This window comes from Tamandua tetradactyla, chromosome 4, assembly GCF_023851605.1.
Source record: "Tamandua tetradactyla isolate mTamTet1 chromosome 4, mTamTet1.pri, whole genome shotgun sequence".
In the NCBI taxonomy this organism is placed as follows: Eukaryota; Metazoa; Chordata; class Mammalia; order Pilosa; family Myrmecophagidae; genus Tamandua; species Tamandua tetradactyla.
The window spans coordinates 40,342,385-40,356,217 of NC_135330.1; the positions used below are offsets into that span (position 1 = coordinate 40,342,385).

General features: G+C 36.8%; 2 protein-coding genes across 2 annotated transcripts in view; one reads left to right on the plus strand and one right to left on the minus strand.

Moving 5' to 3' along the window:
• Window positions 1–3,797, minus strand: part of TRMT1L (tRNA methyltransferase 1L) — an 83,148-nt gene extending 79,351 nt beyond the window's left edge. Inside the window, exon 1 of the mRNA XM_077157220.1 lies at window positions 3,725–3,797. The gene's annotated coding sequence lies outside the window, so the exon portion shown is untranslated. The remainder of the gene's footprint in view (window positions 1–3,724) is intronic.
• The window catches only part of SWT1 (SWT1 RNA endoribonuclease homolog), a 165,765-nt gene continuing 152,114 nt past the window's right edge, over window positions 183–13,833 (plus strand). Inside the window, exons 1-3 of the mRNA XM_077156787.1 lie at window positions 183–236; window positions 3,918–4,027; window positions 9,560–10,301. Of these exons, the coding sequence (XP_077012902.1) occupies window positions 183–236; window positions 3,918–4,027; window positions 9,560–10,301 (906 nt within the window). The remainder of the gene's footprint in view (window positions 237–3,917; window positions 4,028–9,559; window positions 10,302–13,833) is intronic.

Below are 13,833 nucleotides of genomic sequence, written 5' to 3' on the forward strand. Positions count from 1 at the left end.
TTAGTAGTTTTTGTTAAGTTCTTTATGTCCTAAGTTTAATAAGCTGTCACTATGGAGCAATTACTATTTTCTAGTCTTTAAGTTTTATTATTTTTGATATGCTGAAATGGAAACTAAGTTTGTAAAGTTTGTTCTGCCTAAGTGATGTTGCCATTGGGTGACCTTGGTGATAGATTGTTGAAATGTACACTCCAGGTGGGAGCACTGACTATCCTCCCACAAGGAGACATATTTTGGTAAAGTTATCTAGGTCCCAGGAAACTCCTCTCAGTCCCTAGCCGGTTCCCAGAGGACCACTGGGGCCCAGCCATGCAAGCTAATTGGAATCCGGCCACTATTATGTAAAGACACCGTGTAAACTGCATACAAGCAATTAGACTGAGAAAATCTTATCCAGGAGGAGTACGTGCTGCATGGGATTTTTCCCCTCAGATCCCAAATGCTGTCTCCGGAATTCCCAGTGCTTGTTTTCAGGTGTTGGTGCTGTCATGCCTGGTGATGCAACTGTCTCATTTCTAACAATCTTTTGATTACTTTTCTGATAAAGTCTGGATTTTTTGTTTGTTTTTTGGGGGTGCATGTTCCAGGAATTGAACTCGGGTCTCCCGTGTGAAAGACGAGCATTCTACCACTGAACCACCCATGCACTCTTCCTAATAAATTCTGTTTTTATACCACTTAAGTCTGTGTTGTCCGCGAATCTGAGCCTCTAAATTAAGTGGCCACAGATGTCACATTTCCTTTTGTGTGACACATACTAACATTTTAAAGTAAATAGACATATTCTATCAGTGTTTTTTTCTTTGTGATTTCTTTCATTGCTGTTAAGCTTAGAAAGTTTTTCATTAAGAAATCAGATAAATAACGTTTTTTTTCCTTTCTGTTTTTAATGGCTTAATCTGAAGTATAACAATTATCATAGTAATTATTTTACACTTGTGTTTAATCCCTTTGGAATGTATGTTTTGTGGCATTATGTAAAGGTGAAATTGAATTTTTTCCGAAAAGCTAACCAACCAATTATTCCAATGCCATTTCATGGGGTAATCCTTTCCACTTCATTCTTTTTTTTTTTTTTTTTAACTTTTTTAATTGAATAATATAACGTATATAAAGCAAAGAAAGAAAAAAAAAACCCAATAGTTTTCAAAACACTCTTCAACAAGTATTTACAGGGACAGATCCCAGAGTTAGTCATGGGTTATCATACCATCCTCTCCGATTTTTCCTTATAGCTGCTTCAGAATATAGGAGGCTAGAAGGAATGATACTTGGTTCATTTTTGTGAAAAATAACATACGTACAAAAAGCAATAAATTTCAAAGCACAGCCCAACAATTAGTTGTAGACCAGATTTCAGAGTTTGGTATGGGTTACCGTTCCACAATTTTAGGTTTTCACTTGTAGCTGCTCTAAGATACTGGAGACTAAGAGAAATCAGTTTAATGATTCAGCAATCATATTTGTTTGTTAAACCCTACCTTCTCTCTATAACTCCACCATCACCTTTGATCTTTCTATCCCACTCTTTAGGGGTATTGGGCTATGGCCTTTCTAACTTTTTCATGTTGGAAGGGGCTGTCAGGGACATGGAGTAGGGAGATAGAACTAGCTCATGTTCTGGAGAGGCTGGGCCCTGTAGGTTTTAGGATTGATCTAGTCCAAGGACCCATCTGGAGGTTGTAGGTTTCTGGAAAGTTACCCTAGTGCATTGAACCTTTGTAGAATCTTATATATTGCCCTAGATGTTCCTTAGGGTTGGCTGGAATGGTTTTGGTTGGGGTTTGGCAAGTTATAATAACTAACAATGTCTAACTGAAGCTTGCATAAGAGCAGCCTCCAGAGTAGCCTCTTAACTCTATTTCAACTCTCTCAGCCACTGACACTTCTTTTCCTCCATTTAGTTAGGATGGCATTGTTGATCCCACAGTGCCAGGGTCAAAGTCATCCCTGGGAGTTATCTCTCACACCACCAGGGAGACTTTCACCTCTGGATGTCATGTCTCACATAGGGGAGAGGACAATGATTTCACTTACAACACTGGTTTTAGAGTGAGCCACATCTGAGCAACAAAAGATGTCCTCCAGAAGTAACTCTGCCTGTAGGTAGGCTAAGCTTTTCCACTACCTACATTAGCTTCACAAGAGCTATGAGAAGCTGTATCAATGGCTGAGAGAGTTGAAATAGAGTTAAGAGGCTACTCTGGAGGCTGCTCTTATGCAAGCTTCAGTTAGACATTGTTAGCTATTATAACTTGCCAAACCCCAACCAAAACCATTCCAGCCAACCCTAAGGAACATCAATAAGGAACATTGATTTGGGCATCCCTAATGTTTGACATAGTATCAGGGGATTTCTGTTGGTAAAGTTAAGTAGTTCCATATTTTTTCTCCCATCCTCAAGGGACTTTGCCAATACTTTCTGATTATCTGTGTAATATATTCTAGGATATATCCAGGCACTACATTAAACTATACAGGATTAAAGGCCCTCATTCTTATTCTGGGCTCCCTGAGTTTCAGTGGTTCAAGTGAGCTATCCAGACAGGTTGAGTTAGATTATGTGCTACAGAAAATTTTGGTTCCAGACCAAATAAACCTTTTTTCCTTTGGTCTCAAGAGCAGGTACAGTTCTAAAATATAGACAGTGTCTTCCTTACACCGTGTTCTGAATTACCTTAATCCTGACCTGATTGGCTTTGTTCTTATCTCTAAATACCAGATTATACATACATAAAACAGCCTCTCAAAATCCAGAAATAAAAATTAACTCCAGACTAAATGTGTCTGCTATAAGAGCTTCCAATCTAGGCCTCTGTTCTCTTATATGCATTTTCTAAGGGAGACCATACAAAAATTATTATTTTGTTTCTGCCTTATTTTGCCTCAGTAAGTATCCCATAGGTTCATTCATATCATTGCATGCCTCACAACTTTGTTCCTTTTTGTAGCAGTACAATATTTGATCATATGTGTACACCATCATTTGCCAGTCTATTTTTTAGTCAGTGCATCTGTCAGCCACCTGCATTCATTAGGTAGCATGTATAATGCCCAAAGTCCACAGTCTATCAACTCTCAATTTTAGATAATACCATTGTTCCCAAGAGAAAGATAAACAACAAATACACCCTCACCAGATAGGAAATCTAAACCTCCCCTTAACTCTTGTTCCCCCCCACATTATTTAGCCCTGCTGTTGCTGTGGCACTGCTGATGTCTTCCTATTAAACATAGCCCATAGCATAAGTTTTCTCCCTGTACCCTGGACTTAAACACTTTTTGTACACAAATTGTAGTTCTTGCAAGAACTTATTTATATTTCTAGTGTTACTCTGTGGGGCACATAGGTCTATATAGCCCCTTTCAATCTTGTTCACCTTCAATATGGTAATATTACTTATAGACCCACTAGAGAACCAACTTCACTTCTATCTATTCCCTTATATTTGAGTTCAACCTAATTAGCTAACTGTTCACCCATTTGTAGCTTCTATGTATTGCTAAGTCCCCTAGAATCTGTATTATAAGCTTCTGATTTTACCTTTACTATGGTAATAAAAGCGGAATAATTATACAATATCCTTTAGTGTCTGGCTTATTTCACTCAACATTATGTCCTCAAGGTTCATCCATCTTGTCATGTGCTTCAGGAAGTCATTTTGTCTTACTGCTACATAATATTCCATCATATGTATATACCACATTTTGTTAATCCACTCACCTGTTGATGGGCATTTGGAATGTTTCCATCTTTTGGCGATTGTAAATAATGCTACTAAAAATATCAGTGTGCAAATGTCTGTTTGTGTCACTGTTTTCAGCTCTTCTGGGTATATACCAAGTAGTGCTATTGTTGGGTCATAGGGCAACTTGATATTTAGTTTCCTAGTGAAGTGCTAAATTGTCTTCCATAGCAGCTGTACTGTTATACATTCCTACCAGCAGTGCATAAATGTTTCAATTTCTCCACATCCTCTCCAGCATTTATAGTTTCATATTTGTTTAATAGCAGCCATTCTTATAGGTATGACTTGGTATCTTATTGTAATCTTGATATGCCTTTCCCTTACAGCTAATGAAAATGAGCATCTTTTCTTGTGCTTTTGAGCTATCTGTATTTGCTTTTCAGAAAAAAGACTTATACATATCTTAAGCCCATTTTATAATTGCATCATTTGTTCTTTTGTGGATGAGTTCCATATGTCCGATGTGTGATTTTCCAAATATTTTCTCCCATTGAATTGGCTGCCTCTTCACCTTTTTGACAAAGTCTTTTGGGGTACAAAAGCATTTGATTTTGAGGAATTTCCATTTATCTTTTTTTTCTTTTGTTGCTTGTTCTTTGGGTGTAAAGTTCAGGACTAACTACCCCTCATTAGTAGGTCTTGAAGGTGTTTCCCTACATTTTCTTCTAGAAAATTTCTTCTAGAAAATGTTTGATCCACTTTGAGTTAATTTTTGTATACGGTGTAAGGTAAGGATTCTCTTTCATTCTTTGTGTTATTGATATTCAGTTCTCCTATTCCCATTTATTGAAAAGACTATTTTGTCCCAGTTCAGTGGATTTGGGGCCTTGTCAAAAATCAATTTACTCTAGATTTGGTGGTCTATTTCTGTGCTCTTGATTCGATTCCATTGGTCAATGCTTCCATCTTTGTGCTGTTTTGACCACTGTGGCTTTATAATAAGTTTTAAAGTCAGGAAGTGTTAATCCTCCCACTTCATTCTTCTTTTTTAGGATCCTTTTAGCTATTCAAGGTCTCTTTCCCTTCCAGACGAATTTGGTAGCTAGCTTTTCAAAGTCTTCAAAGTGGGTTGTTGAAATTTTGATTGGTACTACTTGAATCTGTAGGTCAATTTGGGTAGCATTGACATCTTAACTACATTTGCCCTCCCTATCTATGAGCAGGAAATGTCTTTCTATCTATTTAGATCTTTGATTTCTTTTAGCAATGGTATGTAGTTTTCTGTATACAAGTTCTTTATGTTCCTAGTTAAGTTCATTCCTAAGTACTTGACTCTTTTAGTTGCTATTTTGAATGGAATTTTTTCCTTAACTGACTCCTCAGTTAGGTCATTGCTTGCATACAGAAACGTTACTGATTTTTACACATTAATTTTATATCCCACCACCTTGCTGAATTTGTTTATTAGCTCAAGTAACTTTGTTGTGTATTTCTTAGAATTTTCCAAGTATAGTATCATGTCATCTGCAAATGATGAAAGTTTTACTTCCTCCTTTCAAATTTGGATTCCTTTTGTTTCTTTGTCCTGCCTCATTGCTCTAGCTAGAACTTTAGTACAATGTTGAATAGTAGTGGTGACAGAGAGCATCTTTGTCTTACACCTGATCTTAGGGGGAAAACTTTCAGTCTCGCTCTATTGAGTATGATGCTGGCTATCAGTTTTTCATATATACACTTTATCATATTGAGGACTCTTATCTTTTGAAATGTTTTTTATAGAAAAGGATGTTGAATTTTGTCAAATGCCTTTTCAGCATCAATTGAGATGATCATGTGAGTTTTCCTTTTTGATTTGTTAATATGCTGTATTACATTAATTGATTTTCTTATGTTGAACTATCCTTGTATTCCTGGTATAAACCCCACTTGGTTGTGGTGTATCATTCTTTTAATGTGCTGTTGGATTTGATTTGCTAATATTTTATTGAGAATTTTTGCATCTATGTTCATTAGAGAGATTGGCCTGTAGTTTTCCTTTCTTATAGCATCTTTACCCAGTTTGGGTATTAAAATGATATTAGCTTCATAAAATGAGTTAGGTAGAGTACCTTTTTCCTCAATTTTTTGGAAAAGTTTGAGCAGGATTGGCATTAGTTCTTTTTAGAATGTTTTGATAAATTCCCCTGTGAAGCCATCTTGCCCTAGGCTTTTCTTTGTAGGAAGATTTTTGATGACTGTTTAAATCTCTGTACTTGTGATTGGTTTATTTAGATCTTCTATTTCTTCCTGAGTCAGTGTAGCTTGTTTGTGTGTCTCCAGGAATTTGTCCATTTCATCTAAGTTGTCTAGTTTGTTGACATATAGTTGTTCATAGTATCCTCTTATGATTTCTTTTATTTCCTCAAGGTCTGTGGTAACGCATGCATTCTCATTTCTTATTTTGTTTATTTGCATCCTCTCTTTTCTTCTTTGTCAGTTTTGCTAGTGGCCCATTGATGTTGTTGATTTTCTTGAAGAACCAACTTTTGGTTTTATTGATTCTTTCTATTGTTCTTTTGTTCTCCCATTCATTTAACTCTGCTTTAATCTTTGTTATTTCTCATCTTCTATTTGCTTTGGGGTCGATTTGCTGTTCTTTTTCAAGTTCCTCCGGGTGAGCAGTTGAGTCCTCAATTTTTGCTCTTTCTTGCTTCTTAATATAGGCTTTTAGGGCAATAAACTTCCCTCTCAGCACAGCCTTTACTGCATCCCATAAGTTCTGATATGTTGTATTCTCATTTTCAGTCATCTCCAGATAGCTACTGATTACTCTAGCAACGTCTTCTCTGAACCACTTGTTGTTTAAGAGTGTGCTATTTAATCTCCATCTATTTGTGAAAGTTCTCATTCTTTGTGGTTATTGACCTCCAGCTTCCTTCCATTGTGATGAGAGAAAGTGCTTTGAATAATTTCAATGTTTCTGAATTTATAAAGACCTGTTTTGTGTCCCAGCATGTGATCTCTCCTGGAGAATGTTCCATGAGCACTAGAGAAGAATGTCTATCCTAGTGTTTTGGGGTGTAATGACCTATATATGCCTATTAGGTCTAATTCATTTATCAAGTTGTTTAGTTTCTCTATTAACTTTTGATCTTTTGTCTGGCTATTCTGTCTATAGAGGAAAGTGGTATACTGAAGTCTCCTGCTATTATTGTTGAAACATCTCTCACTCTGTTTAGTTTTGCCAACGTCTGTCTCACGTACTTTGGAACTCCTTGATCGGGAGCATAAACATTTATGATTGTTGTTTCTTCTTTGTGAATTGTCCCTTTATTAATATGTAATGTCCTTCTTTGATTCTTATGATGTCTTTACATTTAAAGTCTATTTTGTCTGATACTAGTATAGCTGCTACTGCTTTCTTTTGGTTACGACTTGTGTGAAACTTCTTTTTCCATCCTTTCACTTTGTGTCTAAGTTGAGTCTCTTGTAAGCAGCATATATCTGGATTTTATTTCTTAATCCATTCTGCCAATTTGTATCTTTTAATTGGTAAGTTTAGTCCATTAACATTCAGAGTTATTACTGAAAACGCATTTCTTGAATCTACTATCTTATCTTTTGGATTTTATTTGTCAGCTCTGTATATTCTTTTTCCTCTTTCTCTTTTTATTCTTTAAGTTACCCTTACTGGTACAATTCATTTCTGTACCCTCCTCCAGACCTCCCTCTCCTGTCTTTTTTATTTCAACTGGCAGAACTCCTTTAGTGTTCCTTGTAGGGCCAGACTCTTGTTGACAAATTCTTTCAGGATTTGCTTGTCTATAAAAATTTTAATCTCTCCCTTAGTTTTAAAGGGCAATTTGGCTGGATACAGAATTCTCAATGGGAAATCTTTCTCTTCCAAGATCTTAAATATATTATACCACTGCCTTCTCACCCCCATAGTGCCAGTTGAGTAGTCTGAACTCAGTTTTATGTGGCTACCATTGTATGTAGTAGATTATTTTTCTCTTGCTGCTTTCAGGATTTTCTGCTTCTCGTCAACATTTGACAGACTGATTAGTATGTGTCTTGGGGAAGGCCTGTTTGGATTTATTCTATTTGGAGTTCTTTGAGCTTCTTTGACTTACATATTTATGTCCTTTACGAGGGTTGGGAAATTTCCCCCATTTTATTCTCATTTCTCTCATTATAATCTTCCTCACCTTTTACTCTTCCCTTCTCTTTCTAGGACACCAGTGATTCTTATATTTGTGTACTTTGTTTTGTCTATCATTTCCCTAGATCCAATTCAGATTTTTCCATCTTTTTTTTGCTTTTGCTGTTTTTGAGGGTTTGAAATCAGTTGTCCTGTTGTCTAGTTTGCTTTTTCTTTCTTCTGTCTCTTCAAGTCTTCTCTTGTGTGTCTCTAGTATGTTTATTTGATCTACGATATCTTTAATATCTGTGATATCTGTTGTTTTTCTATTTATTCTTTCAAATTCCTATTTATGCTGTTCTTGTGTCCTCTTGATCTCCTTTATGTTATCAGTCATCCCACTTATTTTATTTAAAATGAACATCTTTGATTAGTTGTTCCAATGTCTGCGTCTCCTCTGGTGTTTTTTGTTGTTAGACTGGGCTATATATGTCTGCATCATGATATGCTTATTGATCTTCTGCTGTCTTCACAGCATGTAAGTATCTTGATTGCTTTACTTTACAAGTTGATTTCCTTCAGTAATCTAAAACCTTGTATTTGTGTGATGGATATGGAATAGGATGCAGGGTGCGGGTCAGGGCACAACAATGTGGTGTTGCGTTGCAGTGCAGGTATAGGCGCAGGTTGGGGATGCTACACTGGTGCCTCTGAACGTCGGTGCCCAGCGGTGGGGAGGATGTTTCTGTGCAGGTGGACACGTCTGGGGTCAGGGCCCTGGTGTGCGCTGGTCTAGGACTGGTCGCCCTTTGTATACATGTGCAGAGCTCATGACAGCGGGTCAGGATTGCTCCTGCGTGGGCTGGGGGCAGATGTGGCCCAGCTGCGCAGGTCAGCGCTTACCCAGAGCTGGGGGGGTGGGGCGTGTCTTGGGGCCATGTGTATGTGCAGATCTGGGAGGGACATAAAGTGTTGTATATGTGCACAGATCTCAAAGAGGGGGGGAAGGGTTGCAGAATTGTATGGGTTGGGGAGTGGGTGTAGCCTGGGTATAAAGATATGTGCCTGAAGCCTTTATGTACTGGTGACCACCTGCAGTGGGCAGGAACTGGAAGTTAGGGCTTGGGAGAAACTGGATGAGACTGCGCTTTTGCTGGAGAGGTGGTTTGTTTGGGTTGGAGCAGACATGCATGCGCTTGGGTTGAGGTATTGGGGCAGGTACACGCAAGGGGTTGATGGGGTGGGGGCGCTTGGAGTGTGGGGAGGCAGAACGGGTGATGGAGTTCAGGTGCTTTGGGTGTGGGTGAGTCACAGTGCTGGCCCAGTGAGGGTTGCCCGTTCAAAGAATGTGGCTCCCGTTTCCTTATCTGTGCACTCCTGAGTGCTCTGGGCTTCTGCGTTAGGCAGTTTGCACCAGCCGAATGGTCTCTGGTTCTCTGCTTCTCAATTCTCAGCTTTTGCAACCAGGCCCACACTACGTGGTGCAGAAGACTCTCCCAGGTCACTTATACCCTGGAATCGCTGTCTCAGTTGCCTTCCCAACCCTTTTCTAGTTGTTCCTTGGAGCAGGGTTGAACTGGTGCTATCCTGTTCTGCCATCTTCCTGGAATTTATTAACTTCATTCTTAATGTAGCCATTTCTTACTTTTTGTGATTAGTATCAACTGTTTTGTCATGCCCTAACTAAAATTACATGGTATAACAGTATATATAATTGTAATGTAACCTAGGTTTCTTTGCTGCTTTACAGACTCAATGTAGAGCCTGACACTCCAAGAAAGAGACCAGAAATCAGCTCTTCATCCCAAAGACTACTTAAACTCCGAGAGGCATCATATTCAAATGAAGATCAAATTATTTCACAGAATCCTTCTTCACATGGAACTGAAAAAGATATGAGTAAATGTGTAGATGTTAAACTTAAAGACATTAAATTAACAGACATTAGGAGTAAACTTGACCATGAACTTAAAAACCTTCGCATGTCTAAGAGTTCTAAAGATATGAAACCTAAAGGTGAAGGCCAGACCAGTGAAAAAATAAGGCCTCATTTACTTGCTCAGAGGGAGAAGATGAAAGAACTTAAGAGAGCAAAGTACAGTACATTTAGAGACAGTTCAGAAAAATGTGTTTTACATAAATGCAAGAGAAATCGATTTTCTGAGGATTATAATTCCAACAAGATAATTAAGGAACCACTCAAGTCTAAAAGAAAGAAGGTGAATTTCAAAATCCCATTAAAATTCCATGATACCTTTCAGAAGTTTGTAGAAGAAAATGTCTTGAATTTAGATTCTAACAAGTTAAAGACGAAACAGAAGGACAAAGAATGCCAGGAAAATGCCGAAGTTTCTTTAAATTTGTCTAGGCACAAAAGTGAACATTTATTTTTAGAGTCCACATTTAAGCAGACTATTCATGAGTGGAGAGAAAAATACCATCATGAGCATCAAGAAAACAATTTTTCAAGTTCTAATGAAAAGCTAACCAAGGTAAGCTATTATAAAATGAGGAATGTAAGTTTTAGCACAATTTTAATAAAGGCCTGAATTGTTTTCATTTCTGATAATGAACATAGAGTGCTGATTTAAATTAATGTGAAGATATACGTTGGTTTCTTTATTTTTACTACTTTAATTCTACCTTCCTTAGGAAGATATCCTGGAAATTAATAAGGAAGAGAAGAGAATGTATATAATTGTGAAAAGAAGCAGTTGTAGATAGTCCCTTTTTTTTTTTTTTGAGAAAAGCAGTCATAAAAGTCCCTTCAGGTCTTTTCCAACCACAGGAATACTCAGGGGTTAATATTCTGAATAATTTATTTCTTTAACAAATTCTCTGAGTGCCACTATGTGCCAGACACTGATAAAATAGCCTGTGAGGAGCACACAATCTGTGTTCAAAAATTAATATTCAGGTGAGGAGACACAATGATAAGTAAATTACTCATCACTTAAAATCAGTATGCACAGCAGGGGATTAACATAGCCTTGATACACTGTGGCGGGATTAGTGAAGAAGGGTTTACTGGAGGAGTTAATAAACTGAGAACTAAAGGATGAGAAGGAATTGTTCAGGTGAAGCAAAGGTGGTATGAGATGAGAGAAGCAGAGATGTTCTAGGTAAAAGGAACTGTATGTGCACAGATCTAGGCTAGAAAGACTGGCACACTTTATTTTGCTTCTAACTTATGTAGTAAATGGCATTCATGGACTAATTTGAGACCCTAATCTCTATAGCATTGTTTCTATGGCAAATAAAATGTTTGCTTTCAAGAAAACTTGTAGAACTTTGAACTTCAGAACTTTAAAGCTTCTTACGTTTAAAGATTACTTATAAACAGAAGTGGTCAGCCAATCCTTCTGTTAGGTCTTAAGACTATAGATTGCAGTACAAAGATATTTCTCATGAAAAATAAAGGGATTATAACTAGTTTGGCCAGAGAGCTAGAGAGAGTGGTTTTAGTTCAAATGAACTTAAAGGGACCCAAAGAAGGAGAGAATTGACTTTTTTTTTTCTTTTCTTCCTTTCTTGGAGGAAAAAAACTTCCAGTTTTTCTTTTAGGTGTTATAGCCAGTTCTTTAGAGTAGAATGGAAGAAAGGAAATTGAACTTGCCAGTATGTTCAGTAATAATCATCATCAATTGGTTGTTGTTCCCTTGTGTTTTATATGTAAAAAACAGTATGAGAAATCTCCAATGCATCTTATAGTTTGTTCTGTTCTCTTTACCACCTGTACTGCGCAAACTAAAAGAAGTACATAGAAACAATTTTTGCATGACTTTTTTCCAGTTGCTGGATTTAAAACTCTTTATAAACTCTTTGATGGCTGCATTATCCAACCTTAAACCATTTAATATACTCAGTATCTTGAGTATATTATCTTTAGCATATTATTGATGATAGAGAGTTGTCTTAATGCTATGCTCATTGTTTTGTTTTCTTTACTAATTCCTCAATGGATAACTATTTTCCTGAAGTAATGAGTGTATTCTACAAGGAAATAATTGTATTTTCTGAATTTAGTAATCCAGTTATTTAGCAATCTTGTTATACTTTCCTAAAAAAAATAACTTTTGTTTCTTATGTTCTATATAGTCCTTTAATAGAGCCCCCTCTCACATTGTACCTCCTACTCATCATTGCAAATTAATGTTCTAGAGATTTATGGTTTATAGAACACTTTTGTATACAGTATGCCACTTAATCTTTACAAGTTTGTGAAGTAGGAATTCACTAGTTTATCAAACGTTAGTTAAAGGTACCTATTGTATATCAGGCACTTTTCTAAGTACTAGGGATTTAGAGATTAATAAAATGATCTTTACCCTCAAGAACTTCCTAGAAAAGCAGATCTGTAAAAATATATAATTGCAGTACAGTGAAGTAAATATTAAAGCCCTAAGAATTGGATGTGGTGTTAGTATAAACCTTTGGGTGGGTTTAGGAAAGGCTCACTAGGTGAAGATTCTTAAACATTGTCTTGAAAGACGTGTTAAGCATGGAATAGTGATGTCCAAGCAGGTTAGAGGACTGATGTGTGTAATGGCACAGAATTGTGATAGTGCTGGGGGGGTGGGGAGGTGGGTTACATGGGCATTTAAGTTCTTCAGGGTGACTGGAATTAAGATGTGTAGGAAAATCTGCAGAGAGGAATTTAGAGAGACAGATGATGTCTAAACAATGAATGACTGAGTCCCATGGAGAAGATTGGTACTTTATCTTCTATTCTGTGGATAGTGGAGAGCCACTGGAACAGTATAACCAGGGAAGCAGTACAATCAGATTTTTCAGTTTAGAATAATCACTGCAATAGATAAAATCATTATTACCTTTATAGTGTTATCTCCTTTTGTCATCTCCAGCAAAATACATTCCAATCCATATATTTAATGGTGAATATTTAAAGGATGTTTTATTAACCAAAAAATAAAGCATGGTAAGGGAAGGCAAACAGTTACATGTACACTAAACCTTTCATTTGTAATAAGGAGTAACTTTTCAGAGAAAATTGACATGAATTTTTCTGGATTGCTGAAATGACAGAAAATCCACTGAAGTCACTGGAAGGGGCTTGTAGTCAATAAGAGCTTAGTGACCTAAAGAAGAAAACAAAAAGATACAGAATGTCAGGAGTTGGGGGAAGTTGTAATAACCTTAAGGATCAAGTGAGATTTTAAGTCATATGAAAAAGGGATTTTAAATCCCAGGGTCATGGGATTTTACTATTGTAAAGCTATTCTAGGCCTGTATCATGTGTGTTTGAGGTTGGAAAGTTAGAGTATGAAGCTGAATTCCAGTAGAACATTTCTGCATATGATGCACTTGTTTAAAGAGGGAGTATAATTTATACTATAAATAGTTTTGTAAAATGTTTGTGAGTTTGGAGTTGTTTTGAGAAGTCTTAGAAGAGGATTTGGTGCAGTGGTGCTTTTGCCGAGCTCCTTTTTGCATATGGCATTAGGAAGGTCTCATCATTCAGCGAAAGTGCCAGTGTAAAGTTTCAATTTTCAGTCATTCTACTAGAAGACAAAGAAATAAAACATGAATCTCTGGTGCTCTAACCTCTTTTATAATAGAATTATGCAGTTTTCAGCCTTTGCCTCTCTACTGTATTATAATCCTCAAGTTACCCTGATTGTTTTATCTTATCACTTTTAGAAATGGTTCAGTTACTACTGGTTATTTCCAACTACTTATGGCTTTCTTTGTTTACCTTTTCAATGATTCTTTCTATTTTTAGAGTGGCATGTATTTGTATTCTTTGAATGTATTTTTAGGAAGATATTTAAGGATTAGTAAACCCTAAAAATTTCTCCATTTTTTTCATGACATGATAAAATGGTTTTTTTTTCTAGCTCAGTGGTTCTCATCTGGGGGCATTTGTCTATGTCTGGGGACATTTTTGATGGTTACAATTTGGGTGGGGTTAGTATGACTGACATCAGTGGGGGATTCTGTTATATATTGTACAATGCACAGAACAGCCCCTACAATAGACTTACTGAGCCCCAGGTTTCTATA